The sequence below is a fragment of the Moschus berezovskii genome, chromosome 2, assembly GCF_049115385.1.
Source record: "Moschus berezovskii isolate FMDL1 chromosome 2, NW_MosBer_1.0, whole genome shotgun sequence".
NCBI classification, from domain to species: domain Eukaryota; kingdom Metazoa; phylum Chordata; class Mammalia; order Artiodactyla; family Moschidae; genus Moschus; species Moschus berezovskii.
Window position 1 is genome coordinate 8,544,925 of NC_142461.1, and position 25,784 is coordinate 8,570,708.

The 25,784-nt window shown below is 43.2% G+C and overlaps 2 protein-coding genes across 4 annotated transcripts; both read right to left on the minus strand.

Moving 5' to 3' along the window:
- Positions 1 to 654: 654 nt before the first annotated feature.
- On the minus strand, positions 655 to 6,253 carry SYF2 (SYF2 pre-mRNA splicing factor). Its single transcript, XM_055398449.2, has 7 exons — positions 6,167 to 6,253; positions 5,837 to 5,947; positions 4,253 to 4,378; positions 3,727 to 3,844; positions 3,321 to 3,411; positions 1,855 to 1,953; positions 655 to 1,064 (listed from the first exon to the last, which is right to left on the minus strand). The coding sequence occupies exons 1-7, from the start codon at positions 6,191 to 6,193 to the stop codon at positions 899 to 901; spliced, it is 738 nt and encodes a 245-aa protein (XP_055254424.1). The 5' UTR covers positions 6,194 to 6,253; the 3' UTR covers positions 655 to 898.
- A 14,795-nt stretch (positions 6,254 to 21,048) lies between these two features.
- Positions 21,049 to 24,991, minus strand: RSRP1 (arginine and serine rich protein 1). Of its 3 annotated transcripts, none has more exons than XM_088843605.1 (5): positions 24,835 to 24,991; positions 24,104 to 24,639; positions 23,564 to 23,715; positions 22,031 to 22,114; positions 21,049 to 21,515 (listed from the first exon to the last, which is right to left on the minus strand). In XM_088843605.1, the coding sequence occupies exons 2-5, from the start codon at positions 24,588 to 24,590 to the stop codon at positions 21,396 to 21,398; spliced, it is 843 nt and encodes a 280-aa protein (XP_088699731.1). In that variant the 5' UTR covers positions 24,591 to 24,639; positions 24,835 to 24,991; the 3' UTR covers positions 21,049 to 21,395. The 3 variants fall into 3 exon arrangements, with proteins under 3 accessions (XP_088699731.1, XP_088699736.1, XP_088699735.1); XM_088843610.1 differs by having other exon boundaries at positions 24,771 to 24,984; XM_088843609.1 differs by having other exon boundaries at positions 24,789 to 24,983.
- Between the last annotated feature and the right edge of the window lie 793 nt (positions 24,992 to 25,784).

A 25,784-nucleotide genomic window follows, 5' to 3' on the forward strand; every position in this document is an offset into this window, starting at 1 on the left:
TATTCATTTTATTTATTGGCTATGCTAAGTCTGCTGAGGCGTGTGGGTTTCTCCAGTTGTAGGGCATGGGCTTAGTTGCCCCATGGCACGTGGGATCTCGGAAAAGGAAATGGCAACCCACTCCAGTGTTTTCGCCTGGAAAATCCCATGGACATAGGAGACTCGCAGGCTACAGTCCATAGGGTCTCAAAGAGTCGGACACGACTGAAGCGACTGAGAACGTGGGATCTTAGTTCCCCAACCAGGGATTAAACCTGGGAAGGCGGACTCTTAACCACTGGACCACCAGGGAAGTCACCAAACAGTTGTTTTAAATGATAAAATGTTTTGTAGGGATTCTCTTCCACAAGATATCTCCTTTTCAAAAGGGAACTATACCTGGTCACTGTTTATGGGAGGACAGTTCTACTTCCTGAACTTGGTCCTAAGCAGTCCTCTATGGAGACAGCCTGCTCCCCCTCCAGTAGCCACTGTCATCTTCCACCTCACCATCCTTAGCTATGGAGTCTACAACCCCACATGGTTCCCGAGTCCAGTTCTAGATTTTATCAAATTCATTGAAATACTCAAAGTAACAATGACTGCATTTACATATGCTACCAGAACTCCTTAAACCCAAAATGCTTCAAAGATTCAAGTCACACACATTTAAAATACATAGAAAAATAACAGAATTTATACAAAGTAGATTTTTACAAAACAAGTACATTACAAGAAATATATCTTAGATCCAAGCACAAAAAATGTGGAAATATACATGAAGTATACATTTAAGAAAAAACATTTATTTTTAAACGCTGGGTGGGAGGGCACAAACAGTATAACTCTGAAGAGAACTTCAATTTGCTAGCAGAAATTTTCACTCTATTCTCAAGCTTCTAAACAGTTCCTGCTGGGATTAGACGGCTGTTCCTCTTTCCAAATTCTGCTTAATTTCAGCCGTATATTTCCCATAGAATCTTTCTGCCTTCTTGTTGAATTTTGCATTCCTTTCATTAATGTAGTCAATATCTGCATCGTCATTATAAGGGCGTCTCCGGCTGTATTTGTCTCGTTTTTCAATTCTGGGAGAAGAAAGTACATTTCAAAACTGCTTTCCTTTTTGGTATTAATAAAACATAGCAAAAAAAAAAAATCAGTACACTTAAACTAGCACACTTTGGGGTGGGGGGAACCCAGTTTTCATCAAGATGAAGTTGAAACTGCCAATTAACAGCGCATCCCTGGGTATGAACCATGAAATTCAGTAAATACAAACAAATCTTCAGAATGCTTCTCAAAGAACAATGATACACGGCCAGAAACTGGATACATGAAGTAAAAGAAATGATTATAACAGTAATTATATTAATAATTATAATAAATATAATAATTATATTAATAACCACAGCTAATATGAACAGAGTATACAGTATGTACTAGACACTAATCTTAATACTGAAGTGTATGAGCTCCTATAAATTAAATTCATTTTGCTCTGCCTGATAAATATCAGGAAAAATAACCCTATCGGTATTAAAAAACACAAATATATTTAGGTAAATTTATTAGAACATTTATACTTCTTTAAATCAAAGAGTGCCATGGTTGTTAAAGTAGAAATAAGAATAATTTCTTTAAAGAGAATAATTTTATTTATAATTTTCAATTATAATAACTCAATTCCATCAATATTTTATATTTTCACTCCAAATCAAATGGATTCAATTCATACTTGCTCTCTGTCCCCAATACCACTAGAGATGCAAGGTCAGAAATGAGCGAGCAGAATATCTATCTTAATTCATTCTAAGCACATTATGTCCATTTTGTCAGGAAACACTTAATGAAATGGCTGCTGTATGGAGTACTCACTGTTTTTCCAGGTCTATGACCATCCTGTCAATTTCCTCTGTGGAAGGCACATGTGTCCCATGAAGAAGACTGTTGGATGTTGGGAAAAACTCTTCTCCACTGAAAAGACAGCAACATGGACTTGGAGTAACACTGCAAGTGCTCCACATTTTCAAACTAAACTACCATTCATGAAGAGAGACAAAATACATAAATGTCTTTACTGTGGGATCCTATCTCATCTTTTTTTAAAAAACAAGAGGAAAGAGGATACAGAATTATAAAGGATGAAAGTTAAGAAATCACCTAGTTCAACACCTTCATTCTGTAGATGAAAGAGCCAAGGGTCAGAGGTCAAAGGGCTTGCTTCCAGCCTCAGGTTCTCTTTCCACTAGAGCAGGCCAGCAAATTCCAGCCTCTTGTTTATAGAAACAGTTTTACTGGGACACAGCCCACCCATTTGTCTGTGACCACTCTACGGCTGCTTTCACATCACAAGGGCAGAGTGGAGTAGTAGTGACAGAGCCCAGACAGCCTATAAGCCTAAAATATTTACTCTCTGGTCCTTTACAGCGGTTCACCTATCCTGGCACTAAAGCATTCTATGTCCCAAAATATGAGTAACTGTGATAATCTCTCAACACCCAGTTGCAGAATGCCCAGCTAGAAAGATAACCATGTGGTCAGCTTAACTGCTGTGGACGAGCAGTAAACAGGGTCATCAAGACCTGAAACTATCCTCATACCGTTGATGAGCATTTCTCTGGTGGTCCTGCTGCTGCTGCTGCTAAGTCACTTCAGTCGTGTCCGACTCTGTGTGACCCCATAGACGGAAGCCCACCAGGCTCCCCCGTCCTTGGGATTCTCCAGGCAAGAACACTGGAGTGGGTTGCCATTTCCTTCTCCAATGTGTGAAAGTGAGGCCAGTCAGTCGCGTCTGACCCTTAGCGACTCCACAGACTGCAGCCTACCAGGCTCCTCCATCCATGGGATTTTCTAGGCAAGAGTACTGGAGCTCTGGTGGTCCAGCAGTTAAAAATCTACCTGCCAACGCAGGGGACACAGGTGTGATCTCTGGTCCGGGGAAGACTCCATATGCCACGGAGCAACTAACCCCATGCCCCGTAACTACTGAAGCCCACATGCTCTAGGGCCCATGTGCTGCAACTACAAAGCCTGAGTGTTGCAATTAATGAAGCCTGTGCACCGAGAGCCAGCCACCACAATGAGAAGCCCACACACCTCAATGGAGAGTCGCTTCAATGGAGAGTAGCTCCCACTTGCTGTAACTAGAGAAAGCCCCCCTGCAACAAAGACCCAGCACAGCCAAATACTAGCAACAACTAAAAAAACCCAGCTACTGATAATCCATGCCTGAGCACTACAGTGTGTACTTATGCATATATGTTTATGTAAACACACAAGTTTTAACACATCAGTATCACTTCAGGATGAAAACAGGGCTTGCATTAATCCTGCCAACTTACTGTTTTTCTCTCAGTCTCTCATATGTTTCCATGTCTGGTTTGATCTGTTTGGTCAGCCGATGATATTGGCGAAGTTGGGCAGCAGCATAATCTAAAAATAAAATGAGAATTGGAAGTGATATATTACTTTATTTGATCATTACTATTCAGAGAAAAATCAAAATTATTAGCATAGCCTGTATCCTGAAGATTCTGACCAAACAGGCTTTAATATTAGCACTGAATAAAGGAATCCAGCTGATTCAAGTTGTTCACTTCTGCCATATATGATATATTTGTATTTTTCTTAGGAATATAAGTGTATTATGGAATATTCCACAAAGAGGCATATCCTTTCTTAAAACCAGAAACACTGAAGGCATGCTTATCTCAGAGGCCTATTCAATAAAGTAAAGTTCAGTCTTACCTGAAAATCCCAGGTCGGGGTTTTTCCTCCTCTTTTTTCTCTCCCATCTTTCTGCATCTTCTGCACTGATTTCTAGCAACTTCACTTTCTCATAGTCTTCCCCCCTCGCTGCACATTCCTAAAAAGAAAGGGAAAAAAGCTAATGCTTGCCCTTATGATACAAGCAATTATTTGCTCTATTTTAAGTGAATATCAAGCAATACATTTAAAATAACCATTACTATGTGAAGGAGAAATTTGGTTATCTGCTATTGTATATAAGAAGTGAGTATATCAATCTAAAAAATAATAATTATTCAACATTTATCCAGTGTCAGACCCTCTCTTAAATGTTCCAAATGCACTGACTCATTTAATTCATAATTAACTCAAGTAATTATTACAGATCCCATTTTACAGATGAGAAAACACAATCACAGGGAGATTAAATTACTTGCCCAAAGTGGTGCAGCTGATAAAGAGCTTTTTTTACTATCTCAATACAACAGAACAGATCACTTATGAAGACAACAGAGCAGTTCCTAACCTTTTTCTTTTCTTCTTCCTGTAGTTCCCATTCCAAACGAGCTTTTTTGGCTTCCCAATTTGCAGGTAACTTAAGTCTTTTATCTTCTTCAACAACTTCCTGGTGATTTAATTTACGAGCTTCATTCTAAAACCATAAACACAAAAAGGTTGTTGGCTGAAACATAAAAATAAATCCGAACAAATTTTTCCCACTTTAAGGAAGGCGAAGTAGACACATTAACAAAGGACTCCATTTATCCTAAAAGCAAGAGGACCATCAAAGGATTTTAAGCAAGGTCTTACATTTGTATACAGTCAAAAAATGTGCTGAGCTGTACTGGAGTGCTATTCCAGATGCCTGGGGGTTAATGTCTCACATTATGAAAAAAAATATTCTACTTTCAATTCCCTTTAAATCCTGACTAATTCAAGGAAGAAGCCTCAATTTGAGGCTTGCCCTTTAATACCTATCATAGTATCTCTAACCTTTCCCAAGTACTCCTGCTCTTTAGATATTTCAGCAGTTTACATTATGGCAAATGAAAGGCACTCCCCATTTAAATTACTGTATGAAGAGTCTGTTTTAAAATAAATTTAACTGCATAAACCAAAACAAGTATACTATCTCAGGGACAACTTAAGTTAGATGTTTGTTGGGTCACATGCTGGAGGCAGTTAGTCCAGGAAGATGCGTCTTAATTTCCAACCCCATGTTCTTTACACAGTCCCTCCAAGTAAATATATAAGTGTGTTTGATTCTGTATCAAATTTTTCTGGGAAAGAAACAGACTTCTCTCAACCTGTCATTCCTGCCATCCAGACACCAAGAACACATGTGTGGTCAAAGCTGAAGGTGCTACGCTGAAGCAAACAGCAAACCACGGGGAACTGGAGACATTTCAGTGAAAAGGTGTTAGGAGGAGCTACCTATGGAATCTGAGTCTTATCAGGTGACTGCAGGGAAAGGTTCAAGGAAGCTCTGGCTTAGGTAGGGTCAGAAAGTCAGGGCATACTCTGATTGTTTTTATGAACGTACTTAAGTTTCCATACAGGAGGCAGGAGTAAGGGAGTGAGGCTAGGGCCGTATTTGTCACTGGTCTTAGCAGAAGACGGTGCTGTGTGGTCATTTCTGTGGTTTGTACAGCTTTGTTTTTGTCACACTGTGGTAGTCAGTGTGGGTGAGGATTTTGTGAAACCATGGCCAAGCTCTCAGTCAAGACCCTCTAAGTTGAAACAGTCAAGAACTGCTTTTTTGCTTCTTGGCTCCAACTGCAGCCAGCTGTTTGCTGGACTCTTACCCCTGACATGAATTCCTTTCCTTTGCATGCGTTCCCTCTGTTTGGAAGAGTCTACTGGGGTCATACTGCAGAGAGGCTGTTAGTGAGAGACCCCCCCCCCCGCCAAACTCGAAAAAAGGTTTGGAGAAAGTATGCCCGTTTCAAAAAGTGACTCCAATGTCCTGCCAAGTTGAGAACCACTGGGACAGAACTTCACCCAGCTCTGCCGATGTGTCACACGCACAGATGCGCCTTCCTCTTCCCTCCACAAACGTGCACGGGCCTGGCCAGGTGACAAGTGTCAGGTGGCCTCCGGGACAACTCACCCGCTTCAGGTGCAGCTCCCGGAACTTGCGCAGTCTCTGTTCGCGCTTCTGGGCGGCCAGCTCCTCGGCTCCTGTGGGAGGCTGCTGCTCCTCCGCTCCACCCACCGGCACCTATATGGCGGAGGAGAGGCTGAAGTAAGGGCCGGTTCGGCTCTCCCGGTCAGCCCAGGTGAGTCCCCGCGGGCCGGGCCAGGCGCTCATCGCCGATCCAAGCCCCACATTATCTGCGCCTTCCTGACCCGGCACACAAGCACTTCCTCCACTTCTCGCCCCTGCTGCCCTCAGAACCCTCCCCAACTAAGAACCCTGGGTAGAACCAGCGGCACGTACCTGCTCCGCAAGGGTCGCAGCCGCCATCTCAAGCTTTCCTTGCCCACTTCCGGAAACAACACCGAGCACTTCCGCCGACCTTTGGACTGCCGCGTCAATACATAATAATAGCCTACCATAAACCCCGCCTCTTCCGGCAGCCTCAGGAATTTAGGGCCAATCCCTGCCCGCTTTGGTAGTGAGCCATTCCCAATTGGGCAGAGTATTGCGCAGCTGCAAAAGGCCGTAGAGGCGGGGGCGGGCCCGGGGGCGGGCCCGGGGGCGGGCCCGGGGGCGGGCCCGGGGGCGGGCCCGGGGGCGGGGCGAGGCGGGGCGGGAGGGTTTCGGTAGCCGGCGGGTCGGGGAGCATAGCCAAGCAAGGAGCCTTGTGGAATGTTACCTCAACTGTGTACCTCGCCCTCAGGCAGAAAGTGTTTTCCCTTCAGCGCTTAGACTGTGTCACCTCCTCCAAGGCAGGTGTTCCGCTGACTACCTTGTCTCTCATAGACCCTTAGTACTGTCGTATGGCACCATTTTCATTCTCTTCATTGTATACAAGAGATTTTTCAAGTCTGTTTAATTTTTTTCTCCCCAGTTCAGTTCAGTCGCTCAGTCGTGTCCGACTCTTTGCGACCCCATGAATCACAGCACGCCAGGCCTCCCTTTCCATCACCAACTCCCGGAGTTCACTCAAACTCATGTCCATCGAGTCCGTGATGCCATCCAGCCATCTCATCCTCTGTCGTCCCCGTCTCCTCCCGCCGCCGCCCCATGCAGGAGAGCAGGGCGCATCCCATCCTGTTCGTTCCAACGTGCTTAACGGTGAAACTGCGCCAGAATTAGTAATAGTGCCAAAAAGTTAATATAATTCAGTAAGGTGCTGGATACAAGAGGGGTGCATGAAAATAATTTTTTTCTTTACTTCAACCATTAATTGGATGTGGAAATGAAAAAGTAGTCCCCTAAAAGAGTGATACTGTATAAGACTTAAACGGTAACATGAGGAAAACTGCAAAATAGTTTTAACTTTAAAAAATTTCAATAAGTGAATAAGGATTTTCTGGTTGGAAGAAAAAAGAAACATGTATTATCACTAAGGAGTATCTCCAAAAAGTATAAATGTTATTTAATCAGAATCTCAGTGGATTGTTTTTATTTTAGAGATGAACCTGTGACAAAAATCTCATAGTTCAATGACACACTATTGGTGAGCCTTTGAAGAAACATGAATTACTATATGGCCGGTAATATTACAGACCAGGAAGGGTTCTTGGACTCTTTTAATCAATAGAAATTGGTAACAGGCCAGATGAATTCAACCAAAGCATTATTGGAAATCTTGATGCATAAGGGGGAAGTGGAAACAAGTAACAGGTACACTTCCTGGCTCCCTGAGGTGGGGAGAGCTGAAGTGAAATGAAGTTGGAAGTCCCTCAGTCGTGACCAACTCTTTGCAACCCAATGGACTATGGAGGCCATGGAATTCTCTAGGCCAGAATACTGGGGTGGGTAGCCTTTCCATTCTCCAGGGGATCTTCCCAACCCAGGGATCAAACCCAGGTCTCCCTCTTTGCAGGCAGATTCTTTACGAGCTGAGCCACAGGGAAGCCCAAGAATACTGGAGTGGGTAGCCTATCCCTTCTCCAGTGGATCTTCATGACCCAGGAATCAAACTCAAGTCTAATTCTTTACCAACTGAACTGTCAGGGAATCCCTGATGATGAAAAGGACGTCTTTTCTTGGTGTTAGTTCTAGAAGGTCTTTTGGTCTTCATAGAATCGTTCAGCTTCTTTGGCATTACTGATTGGGCATAGACTTGGATTACTGTGATACTGAATGGTTAGTTTAGGAAACAAACAGAAATCATTCTGTCATTTTTGAGATTGCACTCAAGTACTGCATTTCGGACTCTTGTTGACTATGAGGTCTACTCCATTTCTTCTAAGGGATTCTTGCCCACAATAGTAGATACAATAGTCATCTGAATTAAATTCGCTGTTCCAGTGCATTTTAGTTCACTGATTCCTAAAATGTCGATGTTCACTCTTGCCATCTCCTGTTTGACCACTTCCAGTTTACCATAATTCATGGACCTAACATTACAGGTTCCTATGCAATATTATTCTTTACAACATCAGTTCAGTTCAGTCGCTCAGTCATGTCCGACTCTTTGTGACCCCATGGACTGTAGCATGCCAGGCCTCCCTGTCCATCACCAATGCCTGGAGTTTACCCGAACTCATGTCCATTGAGTCGATGATGCCATCCAACCATCTCATCCTCTGTCATCCCCTTCTCCTCCCACCTTCAATCTTTCCCAGCATCAGGGTCTTTCCCAATGAGTCAGCTCTTCGCATCAGGTGGCTTGAAGCTCAACATTCAGAAAACAAAGATCATGGCATCTGGTACCATCACTTCATGGGAAATAGATGGGGAAACAGTGGAAGCAGTGTCAGACTTTGTTTTTTTGGGCTCCAAAATCACTGTGGATGCAGATTGCAGCCAGGAAATTAAAAGACGCTTACTCCTTGGAAGGAAAGTTATGACCAGCCTAGATAGCATATTAAAAAGCAGAGACATTACTTTGCCAACAAAGGTCCGTCTAGTCAAGGCTATGGTTTTTCCCGTGGTCATGTATGGATGTGAGAGTTGGACTGTGAAGAAAGCTGAGCGCCGAAGAATTGATGCTTTTGAACTGTGGTGCTGGAGAAGACTCTTGAGAGTCCCTTGGACTGCAAGGAGATCCAACCAGTCCATTCTAAAGGAGATCAGTCTTGGGTGTTCATTGGAAGGACTGATGCTAAAGCTGAAACTGCAATACTTTGGCCACCTCATGTGTCGAGTTGACTCACTGGAAAAGAGTCTGATGCTAGGAAGAATTGGGGGTGGGAGGAGACGGGGACGACAGAGAATGAGATGGCTGGATGGCATCACCGACTCGATGGACATGAGTTTGAGTGAAGTCCAGGAGTTGGTGATGGACAGGGAGGCCTGGCGTGCTGTGATTCATGGGGTCACAAAGAGTCGGACACGACTGAGCAACCGAACTGAACTGAACTGAATGATGGGCCTATACAGATGGCCATATAAGTGCTGTTAATAAAGGTATATTCAGTGTACTGTACTGTGAATAGGGAAATTGTAACACTGGTACATTCATACAATTAAAGAATGAGATAGATCTACACTGATGAGATGCTCTTATCTATATAAAGAGGGGTTTGTCCGGACATAAAAAATCCAGGATGTATATCATACTATTTACAGTGATTGCCTCTGGAGAATGGGAACAGAAGTGGTAATTTTACTTAGACTAATTTTTTAACTTAATATGACACAAATGCACAGCCAGGCAGCCCAATCTTATCAAGAGTAATGAAATGACAGTTTTTTTTTTCTCCAGTATTTTCAAAGAAACATTTAATACATTTCAACTAAGGGAAAAGGAGCTGAGGGAAAAATTAATAGGTTTCATAGACATGATACTGACCTGGGTTTAAAAGACAAATAGATTTCTACAGAGGAGAAAAGCACTCCCAAGAGCCAACCAAAAATCAGATGTCAGTATGATCTTTGATGGAGAAGGCAATGGCAACCCACTCCAGTACTCTTGCCTGGAAAATCCCATGGATGGTGGAGTCTGATAGGCTGCAGTCCATGGGGTTGCTAAGAGTCTGACGACTTCACTTTCCCTTTTCACTTTCATGCATTGGAGAAGGAAATGGCAACCCACTCCAGTGTTCTTGCCTGGAGAATCCCAGGGATGGGGGAGCCTAGTGGGCTGCCGTCTATGGGGTCGCACAGAGTTGGACACGACTGAAGCAACTTAGCAGCATGATCTTTGAAGGCGACTGGGTGCATGGTGAAAGCCACTAATTCAAACAGGCAGTACTGTAATAAGCTCGGTATAGGAAAGGTTCATTTTGAAGCACTGAGGCAAGCATTGCAAACTGGAGTTCAGAAAATTGCTAATCCTCAGTTAGTAGATGATAGTTAAAGGCAGAATGGAGGAAACTGGCAACAGAGGTTAAAGGAGTAGGCCAAGGATAGAATCCAACAGTGGGCAAAGAACAAAGAGCCACTGTAGACAATAGAAGAGGTCAAAGACAAATGTATAGCAATCTGCCTGAATGACAGAAAAATTTGAGAAAGGTCTCCATAACGAAATAGTGAAAAGTGAGCCCTCATAAGAACAAGTTTTATTTTACTTGGTAAGCTTGATGTTTCAGCAAAGAAAACCAAAGGACAGCATGCTGTAGTTAGTTCAGTAAGCATGACTTCTCTGCTGCTGCTGCTAAGTCACTTCAGTCGTGTCCAACTCTGTGTGACCCCATAGACGGAAGCCCACCAGGCTCCCCCATCCCTGGGATTCTCCAGGCAAGAACACTGGAGTGGGTTGCCATTTCCTTCTCCAATGTATGAAAGTGAAAAGTGAAAGTGAAGTTGCTCAGTCGTCTCCAACCCTTAGCGACCCCACGGACTGCAGCCTACCAGGCTCCTCCATCCATGGGATTTTCTAGGCAAGAGTACTGGAGTGGCTTGCCATTGCCTTCTCAAAGTATTACAGACCGAAGGGCTTTCCTGGTGGCTCAGAGGTCAAGAACCCACCTGCCAATGCAATGCAGGAGACGTGGGTTCCATTTCTGGGTTGGGAAGATCCCCTGGAGATGGAAACGGCAACCTACTCCAGTATTCTTGCCTGGGAAATCCCATGGACAATGGAGCCTGGTGGCTTGGACATGACTTAGTGACTAAACAACAGTATTACAGACCTGAACCTAACATCTAGGGCTGTGCTTTTTTTTCATAAGCACAGTAGCCATCTACCATATGTGACTAGCTACCAGCTGAAATGTGGCTAGGGCCAACTGAGGTGTACTTTAAGTGTAAAATACACATTGAATCACACCACCTTACCAAAAAAAGGTAGGATATCACCTCTTTTTACATTAAATGTTGAAACATTTTTAAATATACTGGGATAAAAAATGAATTGACCTCTTTAATCTTTTTCATTGAGGTGAGGCTTTCCTTTATATTGGACAGCACTGAATCTAGTCTCTTGGTACAATTTCTCACTGTCAGCACCTGCTTGCTATTTGTTCACAGTTTATGATGACATGGTTTATCACACCTAGGCAACTGCATCCCACTTACATAATGACAGTCTGGGAATATGCAGTTATCTTTTGTTATAAAGCTTCCGTTCCGTCGCTCAGTCGTGTCCGACTCTTTGCGACCCCGTGGACTGTAGCCCAACAGGCTTCTCCGTCCATGGGATTCTCCAGGCAAGAATACTGGAGTGGGTTACCATTTCCTTCTCCAGCTTAGAAGAGACTGAACACAGTAGTCATGGCCACACCCAAACAAGGTCAACTTAAAGACTGACAGGACTTCATGGGGTGATTATGAAAAAATGGAGAAAGTATATTCTTTTCAGCATTAGGAGTTAGGAGTATTAGTCGCTCAGCAGTGTGTAACTCTTTGTGACCCCATGGACTGTAGCCCGCCAGGCTTTTCTGTCCATAGAATTCTCCAGGCAAGAATACTGGAGTGGCTAGCCTTCTCCAGGGGATCTTCCCTACCCAGGGATCCAACCCAGGTCTCCTGAATTACAGCCAAATTCTTAATTATCTGAGCCACCAGGAAAGTCCTCTTTTCAGCATTCAGTTCAGTTCAGTCGCTCAGTCGTGTCCAACTCTCCGTGACCCCATGAATCACAGCACACCAGGCCTCCCTGTCTGTCACCAACTCCTGGAGCCCACTCAAACTCATGTCCACAGAGTCAGTGATGCCATCCAGCCATCTCATTCTCTGTCGTCCCCTTCTCCTCCCACCCCCAACCTTTCCAGCATACCAGATAGTAAAAAGAAAATAAGACAAGATATTTGGGTCATGGTGGCGAGTTCTGTCTAAATGTGGTCCACTGGAGAAGGGAATGGCAAACCACTTCAGTATTCTTGCTTTGAGAACCCCATGAACAGTATGAAAAGGCAAAAAGATATCACACTGAAAGATGAACTCCCCAGGTCCATAAGTGCCCAATATGCTACTGTAGAAGAGCAGAGAAATAGCTCCAGGAGGAATGAAGAGGCTGAGCCAAAGCGAAAACAATGCCCAATTATGGATGGGTCTGGTGGTGGAAGTCAAGTCTGATGCTGTAAAGAACAACATTGCATAGGAACCTAGAATGTTAGGTCCATGAATCAAGGTAAACTGGAAGCGGTCAAACAGGAAATGGCAAGAGTGAACATCGACATTTCAGCAATCAGTGAACTAAAATGGACTGGAGTGGGCGAATTTAATTCAGATGATCATTGTATCTACTACTGTGGGCAAAAATCACTTAAAAGAAATGGAGTAGCCCTCAAAGTCAACAAGAGTCCAAAATGCAGTACTTGGGTGCAATCTCAAAAACAACAGAATGATCTCTGTTTGTTTCTAAAGCGAACTATTCAATATCACAGTAACCCAAGTCTATGGCCCAACCACTAATGCCAAAGAAGCTGAACAGTTCTATGAAGACCTACAAGACCTTCTAGAACTAACACAAACAAAAAGATGTTCTTTTCATCATAGGGAACCAGAAGGCAAAAGTAGGAAGTCAAGAGCTACCTGGAGTAGCAGGCAAGTCTGGCCTTGGAGTACAAAATGAAGCAGGGCAAAGGCTAACAGAGTTTTGCCAAGAGAACACACTGGTCATAGCAAACACACTCTTCCAACAACACAAGAGACTACTCTACACATGGACATCACCAGATGGTCGATACTGAAATCAGCTTGATTATATTCTTTGCAGTCGAACATGAAAAGACTCTGTACAGTCAGCACAAACAAGACCAGCAGCTGACTGTGGCTCAGATCATGAACTCCTTATTGCAAAATTCAGACTTAAATTGAAGAAAGTAGGGAAAACCACTAGACCATCCAGGTATGACCTAAATCAAATCTCTTACATTAGATAGTGGAAGTGACAAATAGATTTAACAAATTAGATCTGATAGAGTGCCTGAAGAACTATGGACGGAGGTTCATAAAATTGTACAGGTGGTGGTGATCAAAACCATCCCCAAGAAATGAAAAAAAGGCAAAATGGTTGTCTTAGGAGGCCTTAAAAATAGCTGAGAAAAGAAGAGAAGCTAAAGTCAAAGGAGAAAAGGAAAAATATACCCATCTACATGCAGAATTCCAAAGAATAGCAAGGAGAGGTAAGAAAGCCTTCCTAAGTGAACAATACACAGAATACACAGAACTATACAAAAAAGATCTTCATGACCCAGATAACCACGATGGTGTGATCAGACATCCTGGAATGAGAAGTCAAGTGGGCCTTAAGAAGCATCACTACGAACAAAGCTAGTGGAGCTGATGGAATTCCAGCTGAGCTATTTCAGGTCCCGAAAAATGCTGTTAAAAGTGCTGTACTCAATATGCCAGCAAATTTGGAAAACTCAACGGTGGCCACAGGACTGGAAAAGGTAAGTTTTCATTCCAAACCCAAAGAAAGGCAATGCCAAAGATTGTTCAAACTACCACACAACTGCACTCATTTCACATGCTAGCAAAGTAACGCTTAGAATTCTCCGTGCTAGGCTTCATCAGTACATGAACCATGAACTTGGAGATGTTCAAGCTGGATTTAGAAAAGGCAGAGAAACCAGAGATCAAACAGCCAACATCCAATGGATCATAGAAGCAGCAAAATTCCAAAGGTCTGTTTCTCTTTCATTGGCTACGCCCAAGACTTTGACTGTGTGGATCACAGCAAACTGTGGAAAATACTTAAAGAGATGGCAATACCATTCCATGGTATTCCCACCTTACCTGCCTCCTGAGAAATCTGTATGCAGGTCAAGAAGCAACAGTTAGAATCTAGCATGGAACAAAGGACTGATTGAAAATTGGCAAAGTACTACATCAAGGCTGTATACTGTTGCCCTATTTAACTTATATGCATAGTACATCATGTGAAATGCCAGGGTGGATGAAGCACAAGTTGGAATCAAGATTGCCAGGAGAAATGTCAGTAACCTCAGATATGCAAATGACACCATCTTTAAGGCAGCAAAGAGGAACTAAAGAGCCTCTAGATGAAGGTGAAAGAGTGAAAATGCTGGCTTAAAACTCAACATTCAAAAACCTAAGATCACGGGTTGAGAAGATCCCCTGAAGGAGGGCATGGCAACCCACTCCAGTATTCTTGCCTGAATAATCCCATGGACAGAAAGGCCTGGTGGGCTACAGTCCATAGGTCGCAAAGAGTAAGACATGACTGAAGCAACTAAGCACAGCACAAGATCATGGCACCCAGTCCCATCACTTCATGGCAAACAGGTGGGGAAACAATGGAAACAGTGACAGACTTTATTTTCTTGGGCTCCAAAATCACTGCAGATGGTGACTGCAGCCATGAAATTAAGACACTTGCTCCTTGGAAGAAAAGTTGTGACCAACCTAGACAGCATATTAAAAAGCAGAGACATTACTTTGCCAACAAAGGTCCATCTAGTCAAAGCTATGATTTTTTCAGTAGTCATGTATGGATGTGGGAGTTGGACCATAAAGGCTCACCACTGAAGAACTGATGCTTTTGAACTGCAGTGATGGAGAGGACTCTTGAGAGTCCCTTGGACTGCAAAATCAAACCAGTCAATCCTAAAGGAAATCAATTCTGAATATTCATTGGAAGCACTGATTCTGAGGCTCCAATACTGGCCACTTGATGTGAAGAACTGACTCATTGGAAAAGACCCTAATGCTGTGAAAGATTGAAGGTAGAAGGGGACAACAGAGGACGAGATGGTTGGATGACATCACTGACTCAATGAGCATGAGTTTGAGCAAGTTCTGGGAGATGGTGAAGGACCGGGAAACCTGGCATGCTGCAGCCCATGGGGGTCACAAAAAGTCGGACAAGACTAAACGACTGAACAAGACTGAAAGGCAAGATCACTGCAGAAGGGAAACTCAGAAGTGGTACACATCCATAGCAACAGATTTGGCTAACCTGTTATATAGGATTGGTTAAAGAGGTTACATGACTTGTATACTTAGCTATTAAAGGCTGTATTTGAACACAAATCACAATCAAAGCAGGTGCTTTTCTATAACCAGCTAAGTGAAGGTGAAAATCATCTCAGCGTTGTCATCAGCTTATTGCAAAAATCTCCCTTAGAAAGAATACCTTGGAGAGCTGTAACCTTGCTAAGGATATACCAACAAATTATACTAACTGGGTGTTCATGTTATCCACATTTTCAAAAAATTACAAACCCTAAAACCAATCCTGTTTTCTTATACTTTGATGTAACTAGGCCAGTCTTATCGATATTCTCAGGTCTCCTTAGAATAAAAATGAACCTACTATTTAAACTCTCACGGATTAGAAGCAAATTACCCTCCCAATAACCACTGTTAAACTAAGTGGAAAAGAAACCAGAAAAACCCTTTCTCCCAGGAAATTCCTTGTTCATATCAAGTGCTGCTGGCTTAAAGGATGAGAATGTGACCAAGACTACCTAAAAGATAGTAACAAATTTGATGTCCAGGGACATATATACCCAAGTCTTTGCACATTTACATTTTTAATAGGGTCAAATTTAAGAGCAGCTCTTATCCAATACGATATTCTACACAGAAGTATTTATTATCTGCACTTCCAGTAAATGGTTACTTAAAATTCAGTTCTAAGCTTCCGGTTCAAGATGGCAGACTAGGATATACGCTCATCTCTTTCTGCAAGAGCATCAAAATCACAACTAGCTGTTGACCAACCATTGACAGGAGGATGCTGGAACCGACCAAAAAGATACCCCACATCAAAGACAAAGAAGCCACAGCAAGACAGTAGGAGGGGCGCAATCATGATAAATTCCATACCTGTCAGGTGGGTGACCCACAAACTGGAGAACAGTAATACTGAATTAGTTCTCCCACTGTTGTAAAGGTTCTGGACCACACCTGAGACTTTCCAGGCTGGGGATCCGACAAAGGGACTGGGAATCCCCAGGAGATCTGGCCTTGAAGGCCAGCGGGATTTGATTATCGGATTTCCACAGGACTGGGGAAAGAGACTGCAACCTTGGAGGACACAAACAAAATGCTGCATGCACCAAGACCCAGAGAAAAGGAGCAGTGGCCCAAAAGGAGAGCTGAGCCGGAGCTACCTCTCAAGTACTGGCAGCGTGTCCTGCAGAGGTGTGAGTCAGCAGGGGCTCACCACAGGAACAGGGCCACTGGCAGCAGCAGTCCAGGAAGTTACCCCTTGGCAGAAACCCTCTTGGAGGTCGCCATTAACCCAAAGAGCCCTAACAGGGAGGAAGTCCAACCCCACCCATCAGCCAAGAACTGTATCAAAGCTTTACTGAGCGAGAAGGCCCTGCCCACCACAATAAGACCATTTTTTCCCACGCCAGTCCCTCTCATCAGGAAGCTTACTCAAGCCTCTTAGCCACCTCCGGCGGGCAGACAGAAGCAAGAAGAACCACAGTTTCACAAGAGCTAGAACAAAAACCACATTATTGAAAGCTAATCAGCATGAAAAAGCACAAAGTTATATCCCAGAGGAAGGGACAAGATAAAACCCCAGAAAAACCTCTAAACAAAGTGGATATCCAGGCAATCTTCCAAAAAAAAAAAAAATTAAGAATAATGACACTGAAGATGACCCAGGATCTCAAGAAAACAATGGAAAAGATGCAAAAAACATTTACCAAGGACCAAAAAGAATTAAAGAACAAATAGATGAATAATATACTAGAAGGAATCAATAGAATAATGAGGCAGAAGAAAGGATAAATGACCTGGAGGACAGAATGGTGGAAATCACTGCCACAGAACAGAATATAGAAAAAAAGAATGAAAAAGAATGAAGACAGCCTAAGAGACCTCTGGGACAATAAATGCACGAACATTTGCATTACAGGGGTCCCAGAAGGAGAGAAAGTACCTGAAAAAATATAGTAACTGAAAACTTCCCGAACAAGGGAAAGGGTAATCAACCAAGTCCAGGAAGCATAGAGTCCCAGGCAGGAAAAACCCGAGGAGGAGCACACCAACAGCAAGACATGGTAATCAAATGGACAAGACTGAATGACAGAGATAAAATATTAAAAACAAGGGGAAACAACAAATAACATACTAGAGAACCCCCATCAGGTTATCAGCCAAAAGGGAATGGCAAGACATATTTATCAGTGATGAAACGGTAGGACCTACAACCAAGAATACTTCTACCTGGCAAGACTCTCATTCAGATTTGATGGAGCAGCTTTCCAGACAAGCAGAAGTTAAAAGAGAATTCAGAACCACTAAACCAGCTTTATAACAAATGCTAAAGGAACTTCTCTAGGCAGGAAACAAACAAGAAAAGACTTACAGAAAATCAGTTCAGTCAGTTCAGTCGCTCAGTCGTGTCCGACTCTCCGCGACCCCATGAATCACAGCACGCCAGGCCTCCCTGTCCATCACCAATCCCCGGAGTACACTCAAACTCATGCCCACAGAGTCGGTGATGCCATCCAGCCATCTCATTCTCGGTCTTCCCCTTCTCCTCCCGCCCCCAACCTTTCCCAGCATCAGAGTCTTTTCCAGTGAGTCAACTCGTCGCATGAGGTGGCCAAAGTATTGCAGTTTCACCTTTAGCATCAGTCCCTCCAATGAACATCCAGGATTGATCTCCTTTAGAATGGACTGGTTGGATCTCCTTGCAGTATAAGGGACTCTCAAGAGTCTTCTCCAACACCACAGTTCAAAAGCATCGATTCTTCGGCGATCAGCCTTCTTCACAGTCCAACTCTCACATCCATACATGACCATGGGAAAAACCATTGCCTTGACTAGACGGACCTTGGTTGGCAAAGTAATGTCTCTGCTTTTTAATATACTATCAAGGTTGGTCATAACTTTCCTTCCAAGGAGCAAGTGTAATTTCATGGCTGCAATCAGCATCTGCAGTGATTTTGGAGCCCAAAAAAATAAAGTCTGACACTGTTTCCACTGTTTTTCCATCTATTTCCCATGAAGTAATGGGACCAGATGCCATGATCTTTGTTTTCTGAATGTTGAGCTTCAAGCCAACCTTTTCACTCTCCTCTTTCACTTTCATCAAGAGGCTTTTGAGTTCCTCTTCACTTTCTGCCATAAGGGTGGTGTCATCTGCATATCTGAGGTTATTGATATTTCTCCCAGCAATCTTGATTCCAGCTTGTGCTTCTTCCAGCCCAGCGTTCCTCATGATGTACTCTGCATATGACAATATACAACCTTGACGTACACCTTTTCCTATTTGGAACCAGTCTGTTGTTCCATGTCCAGTTCTAACTGTTGCTTCCTGACCTGCATACAGGTTTCTCAAGAGGCAGGTCAGGTGGTCTGGGATTCCCATCTCTTTCAGAATGTTCCACAGTTTATTATGATCCACACAGTCAAAGGCTTTGGCATAGTCAATGAAGCAGAAATAGATGTTTTTCTGAAACTCTCTTGCTTTCTCCATGATCCAGCGGATGTTGGCAATTTGATCTCTGGTGCTTCTGCCTTTTGTAAAATCTGCTTGAACATCTGGGAGTTCACGGTTTACATACTGCTGAAGACTGGCTTGGAGAATTTTGAGCATGAAATAAACCCCCAAAAATTAAGAAATTGGTAATTGGATCAAAATATCAATAATTACCTTAAATGTAAATGGATTAAACACATCAACCAACCATACTGGCTGGATGGATGAAAATACATGTATGCACTTTCACTTATCACTACACTTTGACTCCCTCAAACTGTATGTAATTATTTTATATTGTTAATCATGTTCCCATTATGGCTTACAATTGTAATGATCTTTTACTTTTTGTCTGGCTATTGATTGTGAAACTGATAAACACCTTTTACTACAGTGATTATGTAACTATTACTCCCTAACACATTGTATTACCAAAACTCCATTTACTAGAAAAACCTATAATCCCTTTTTAATATCCAGATGTGTATCAGCATCATCCTGGAATTTTAGGCTCACTGTATAGCACAGGGAACTATAGTCAATATAACCACCTACAATGGAAAATAACTTCAAAAATAATATATGTGTATACATACAACTCAATCAATTTGCTGTGCACCTGAAACATTAACTCAATTGTATTTCAATAAAATACACAAAGGAAAAAAATTCAGTTCCTCAGTCATTCTAGCCAACTTCCAAAGTAGTAAAAAGCACACATGGGGCTAGTGGCTGTCTTAATGGTACGTGCATGTAAATACTGGATAGCACATTTTTAGTTAATACAGTATTACATCCCACTTGAGGATCTTCACTATCTTTTTTTTAAGCTGACATCTTACATTTAAATTCAAACACTTATGCAATTAGTCAAATGCTTGGAGAGACCATCTAAAAATGGCTTATATATTTCTAGTTCTGGTATCCACTACTATATTAAGAGGCAAAATTACAAAAGTCTGTAGCTAATGTTTAAACCAACTGTCCAGATCTTTAATGTAACACTCATTTTAAAGTTTTTACATGCTTAGTTAAGTTCCTTCTCAGCTATAGTAAGAAGCATTCAAGAATTTCAAATCAATGAATATTTATTAAAACATGATGGAAAAAAATAAATGCAACTAAAGCCTCTGATTTTCTAGCTCATTGGGCAACTCCATTTCAACCTCTCTTGAGTTTACTGCCCTGATGCTCAGTTCAGGACAACACTGTGCTAATATGAAGTCTTTAAGGCCAAACTTTTCAGATTTTAATGAGGATCTACATCAACGGAGAACACGGTTGTGATTCAGTTTCTAATTCAGATCTGGGGTAGAGACTTGAGGTTCAATATTTCTCACGAACTCCCAGGGAAGGTCACTGAGCTCTATGGTATCAATCCATGGATTTGGACCTGGGAGCAGGAAGGTTTTAAAGGAGATACTGCCTCATTCTTCTTCATTAAATAAAAGCCCATTATGTAAAATATACACAATCAAGAGATCGTGCAGTCCTCCTGGGGCACAGAGACAATCAGAACCTTCCTAGGAGTTCTTAGAAGGGTCACAACGAGCCGCGTGGCACTTCCCACATCCAGTTTCCACGAGAGACATCGAATCCTGACGTTAATGGGGACTCTGGCTTCACATTCCCTAATGAAATCTTGCAGGAGAGACAGAAGTATTCCTTGAACAGTAATAAGCAATCGGTCAAGTGTCAACACCCACACAATATGGCAGCAGCACTATCTTAAGAGTCCTGCACGAACTCTCCCAGGTCGGGTTATCAGATACCTGGGACACCCCCACGGCCCCACAGCGGAGCCCAGACCGGAAGCAGCAGCAGGTGGCGGCGGACGCCCTGTGTTCAGTCTGCCTTCCAGGTGACCACCCATCTCCTGTGTGCAGATCGACTTGACCTCCAGACCAAGGCAGGCAGGGTTACAGTCGGCCACGTCCCTGGTGTCCTGATTCACGCCATCCTGGGTATGAAGCCTTTTTACCGTCGCCCTTGGAAATCGGCCACCATAGGCCTAGGTTCCCTTAAGGTTTGTACCTATACGTCCTTCAGCTTCAGTTAGTCCTTGTGACAACACCCTTCGCCCCACCGCCCTTGCTCAGGTGACGCGGCTGCTTAGCACAGAGTGCCTGGCGGTAAGAACCTGAGAGAGGAGACCCCCTCCACTGTCTGCGGCAGACGAAACAGCAGGATCCCAGCCAGCCTCTGCCTTAAAGGAGATCTTTATTAATCATGTATGGTTCACAGATGTTCTTTAAAAAAAAAAAAAACCCGACTTTCTAGAGAAGCACAATCCTCATGAGTGGCTTCAGCTTTGCATTGAGTCTTGTTTTAAAAGAAAATCAAAGTGGTACAATTTGTTTACACTATGACACTTTCTAAATAAACTCTTTTTAAAAAAAATACACAATCAAGAGACTAAAATAATAAATTTATTAACAAAATGTTTACAACACAAACAGTTCAATTACTGTTTGCTTTTAAAAATTTCACTTCTACGTAACAGATCCATATTATATAAAACATTTACAAGTGTAAATATACAAGAATCCCACCTGTGTGTAACCTGTGGTCCATCTGTGCTATCTCCCATCTGCAAGAGAAATCTAAGACATTATTTAAATTAAGTATTTACATATTTTTGTGTTGTCATTTGCAACACCACCACTAAATGGTTCACAAGAATGGAATAATGCTAGAAACACAAACTTGCACAAAAAAAAGTGCATTTCAGGCAACCTTAGCTGTTGGCTTTTTTTAGACAGGTATCCACAGTCCATATGGACTTTTCTTCTTATCTATTTTTGGGGATCCTGAAGAATTCTCTTCAGCAGTAGCTTTAGGTGATTTCTGAAGCATAGGCTTTGCTACAGAATTCTGAAAGAGAATAAATTCTTAAGTCAGCTTCCAAAACACATACATTATATATTTAAAATACCACATTAAATAAAACACACCAACCAAATGCAAAGCCACAGACCTCACTTGCAACTTGATTCCATCAAACTGTTAAGCCAAGACACTAGTGGGGGAAATCAGATACGTGCAAGGCATACTGCAATAGGGAGATATTAAGACAGTTTTGAAATTTTATTAAGCCTTTAACTATTCTAATCACAGGATATTCTGAGATTTTATTTTAAAATATTTCAACAATCAAAAAGGACAAAGGGAACAGTTAAAAGGGGAAAACTCTGAAACTGAGAATGTGCATATATTAGAGTAGGAACCTATTAGTCACTTGTGAGGACCACATAAAAAAAGTATTAAAAATTCTATTTAGTGGCTTAGTAGGCCTCATATCACCACAAGTAAGCCAACAAAAATAAAACCCCCTTAACAAATACATTCCAAGTCTAGTTTTTGAGTGATCAACGCTTAGATATACTTACGTTAGAGCTAAAAGTGATGCCTTTTTGCTGATAAGACTTTTCATTGGCATTTTTTGTTCCATCTTCTGTTAGCTTGTCCGATAACTAGACAGGTAAAAGAAAGTAAATTTTAGAAGTTATACCCTTGGAGGTATAAAAAGTAGTCCAAATGTATTATAAATTTACTTGTAGAGACATAAATCAAGCTTGATCTAACCAGGCAACATCCTAAAATAACATATTGTTAAGTTTTTCCCATAACAAAATTGATTCAATGATTTAAGACACCTTTCTCCATAAAGCAGTATTGTATGTATCTCTCTGATCTAAATTCAAGTAACTGTGAAAATAAAATCATACCAAAAAATACCTAGTTTCAAAAGAACTAAGGCATTTGCCCATCCAGTTGGGTACCTAATCACCTGAAAAATCAACTCTTATTTGTCTACCACTAATGCGTCGAGTTGACTCACTGGAAAAGAGTCTGATGCTAGGAAGGACTGGGGGTGGGAGGAGACGAGGACGACAGAGAATGAGATGGCTGGATGGCATCACCGACTCAATGGACATGAGTTTGAGTGAACTCCGGGAGTTGGTGATGGACAGGGAGGCCTGGCGTGCTGTGATTCATGGGGTCGCAAAGAGTCGGACACAACTGAGCAACTGAACTGAATGCTTAGGCAAACCCACATCTGGGTCTGCATGATAGGAGATAACCCATGGTTCCTATGTTAACTGAATGTATCAATTCCTAAATTATTGTAAACCTTTAAAGCTATGCATTTTATGCTGCACATTTCCGGAGAATTATAATAAACTTATCTGCAAATGAAGCAGGCCTCTTCTTCTGTAATCTCTCAAAACATCTGGAATATATTGCATATATTATGAAAGGGACATCTATATCAGATGCCCCGCCATTACAAAGTACACTTTCATTTAAAAATTGTCTTTAGTATCTTATCCAAATAGTGCTTGTCCCAAATTCTAGCATGCATCGGAATCTACCAACAAAAAACTAAACTTTCATTGTGTCAACACAGACTTCAAATTAGTTTAACCTCTGATGCTTTTGCGCATGTATCAATTACCAACAGACTTTCTTCATCAATGTCTGGAGACCACATTCATGATTTCTATAAGACAGAAATAAAGCAGATAAACTATACTGTATATTGAGTACAGAATCTGTGGGAACATAACCCTGAAAATGAAAATTACAGATACTCTAAAAAACTAGCTAGAAAAACTTGGTAACTACAAAGAAATCACCAAAGTACCAGCTACAATTATGGAAGTAATCAGGATTATGGCAATTCAAAATAAAGGTCATTAGTCTCCCACTTTCATGGGAAAGACCCTATCTAATATTGTCAGGTCTGTTATTTAACTCATATTAGCTAGCCATTCCAAGAAACAGTCTAGGGTAAATGAAACAAAAATGGATAATCAGCTCTTTCTGGTAGTAGTCTTCTGAAGAGCTTATTTAACATTAAGTTTAAAGATGAAGTTTGAAGATTAAGTTTATTTTTAAAGTAAACTTAAAATACTTACCTCAGACTTTGCACCCTTATTCAGTACAGCTGTTTCCTGGTTTCTTTCTTTAGATACAGGAACACTTCTGAGACTAGCTGGCAAGTCAAAGTTGGCTGTTCCTAATGCTTTTGCTGCATTGGCTTTGGCTATTTCTAACAGCTCCATTCGATCTACAAAAAGAAACACAAAATGTTCATTTATCCGGTAGCATTTATCCAGAAAAACTCAAAATCACAAAGTGTTCTTACACTAGTAATATAAAGATATTTAAAAGGTATCTCCACGTATAAAATATATTTCTATTTATGGAAAGCGAATTCTACCTCTTTTGTTTAGAAAAGTAAGCTTCCCTCAATAATCAAAGCTTGGTCAATAATTAAATAACATTATGAGAGCTAGTCCACCCAGAACTGCCCTCCACCGAGCCATTTAACACGCACGGTGTTAAGCCCTAGGCGGAAAGAAAGCGGTCCATTTTAAAACTGCGTGCCAACGGTACCGGAGTTTTAAGCCGGTGGGATCCTTCCTCTTTCCCCGAAGGCCTCTCCAACGACTCACCTTTCTCGCTCAAGCGAAAGGGGGTTGGGCTCCGCGATCTGCTCCGGGATCGCCCCCTCCAGCTTCTGCGCTCCTCGGGGTAGACGGTGCGGCCGAAGCCGTAGTAGCGGCGGCCTCGCGCGACGGCGTAGGCCCTCCGGTAATACAAGCGGCCGCGGGAGCGGCTGCGGGACCGGTAGGACCTCCAGGAGGAGCCAGAGTGTCTCTCCCGGTACCGGCGGCTACGGGATCGCGAGTGGCTCCGCGAGTAGGAGCGCGAGTAGCGCCGGTACCTCCTCTGGTGGCGCCTTCGGGAGCGAGACCCGGAGCGGCTCCTCCGCCCGGGCGGGCTGCGGCTCCGGGACCACGACCGGCTCGAGACGCTGGAACGGGACGAAGAGCGGCTCCCGGAGGCCGACGACGGCCGGCTGCACCGGCCCGACCGCGAGGACGAGGGCGAGGCCTTGGGCGGCGAACCCGGCCACAGGTCGTTCACGTAGCTGGACATCTCGGCCGGCAGTTAATTCTAGGAGTATCCCTTCCCAGAAACTCAGTTCCTGAAAACAAACAAGAAAAACAGGTTCCGGAAGTGAGTCGCGAGGGCTGCTCCGGGTGGAGGAGAAAATTAACCTCCTGGCCTCTAGGCCTTCCCGCCCGGCCACCTTCCTTCCCCACCCGCGGGGCTCACACAGGCCGGGGTACACACACGTCTTGAGGTACTCGCGGGGGCGCCCTGTGACCAGAAGACCCACCACAGGCCGTCGACGCCTCACGCAATGAGAGAAAGGCCCAATGCACGCCTTCCTGTAGAAGCTAAGGACGAAAAGGGTTTCACTGTTCTTCCCCGAAGGTTGCCAAGAATCCTCCCCGTCCGACGTCCTGACACGATTTGAACAGGGCGACAGCAGACGCGTCTAAAATACCAGGAGCGTGCGCTCGGCGCGTGCGCAGAGACGTTGCGTGGTGGGCGTGGCTCGTCTCGTCCAACTGCCGCTCTCCTCTCCGCCCGCCCGCCCCACCCTCCGCCTCGCCCATTGGCCTCTGGAATGCGCATGTGCGCCCAAGCAAGGAAGGCGGTCGCGGGCACGCCTTCGTTCCATCCGAGTATCAGCCTCTGGCTGATTGAGTTTTCGGCTTTAAGTAGGGGGAAATGAGGCAGCATCGCTCGGGTTACACTAGTCGCTGGGGCTTTTTGGCCGGTCAGTGTTGACTGGGGCGTGCTCTCTTCTGGGAAGCTGCAGGCTCGGGCTGTGCCTCTCGGGACCCTATTGGCCACTTCCTCCTGACCCGTGTCCAGAAGGTGGGCCGCCGTTCTGAGGCGTCACAGAAATCGTGTCATTGCATGCATTATCTTAGAAAATGTGTCTTGGCTAGAAAAAGTAAGAAAGGTAAAGACAGAGATACTCATAAATGACGTTCAGAATGACGTCTGAGATTATTCCAATTATTATTTTGGTGCTAGGGATTAAACACTGATGACTTTTATTTCCAAGAATGCATAGTAGGATACATGTTAGATGTCAGTCGCTCAGTCGTGTCCGACTCTGCGACCCCATGGACTGCAGCACGCCAGGCCTCCCTGTTCATCACCAACTCCTGAAGTCCACTCAAACTCATGTCCATTGGGTCAGTGATGCCATCCAACCATCTCATCTGTAGTCTCCTTCTCCTCCCACCTTCAATCTTTCCCAACATCAGGGTC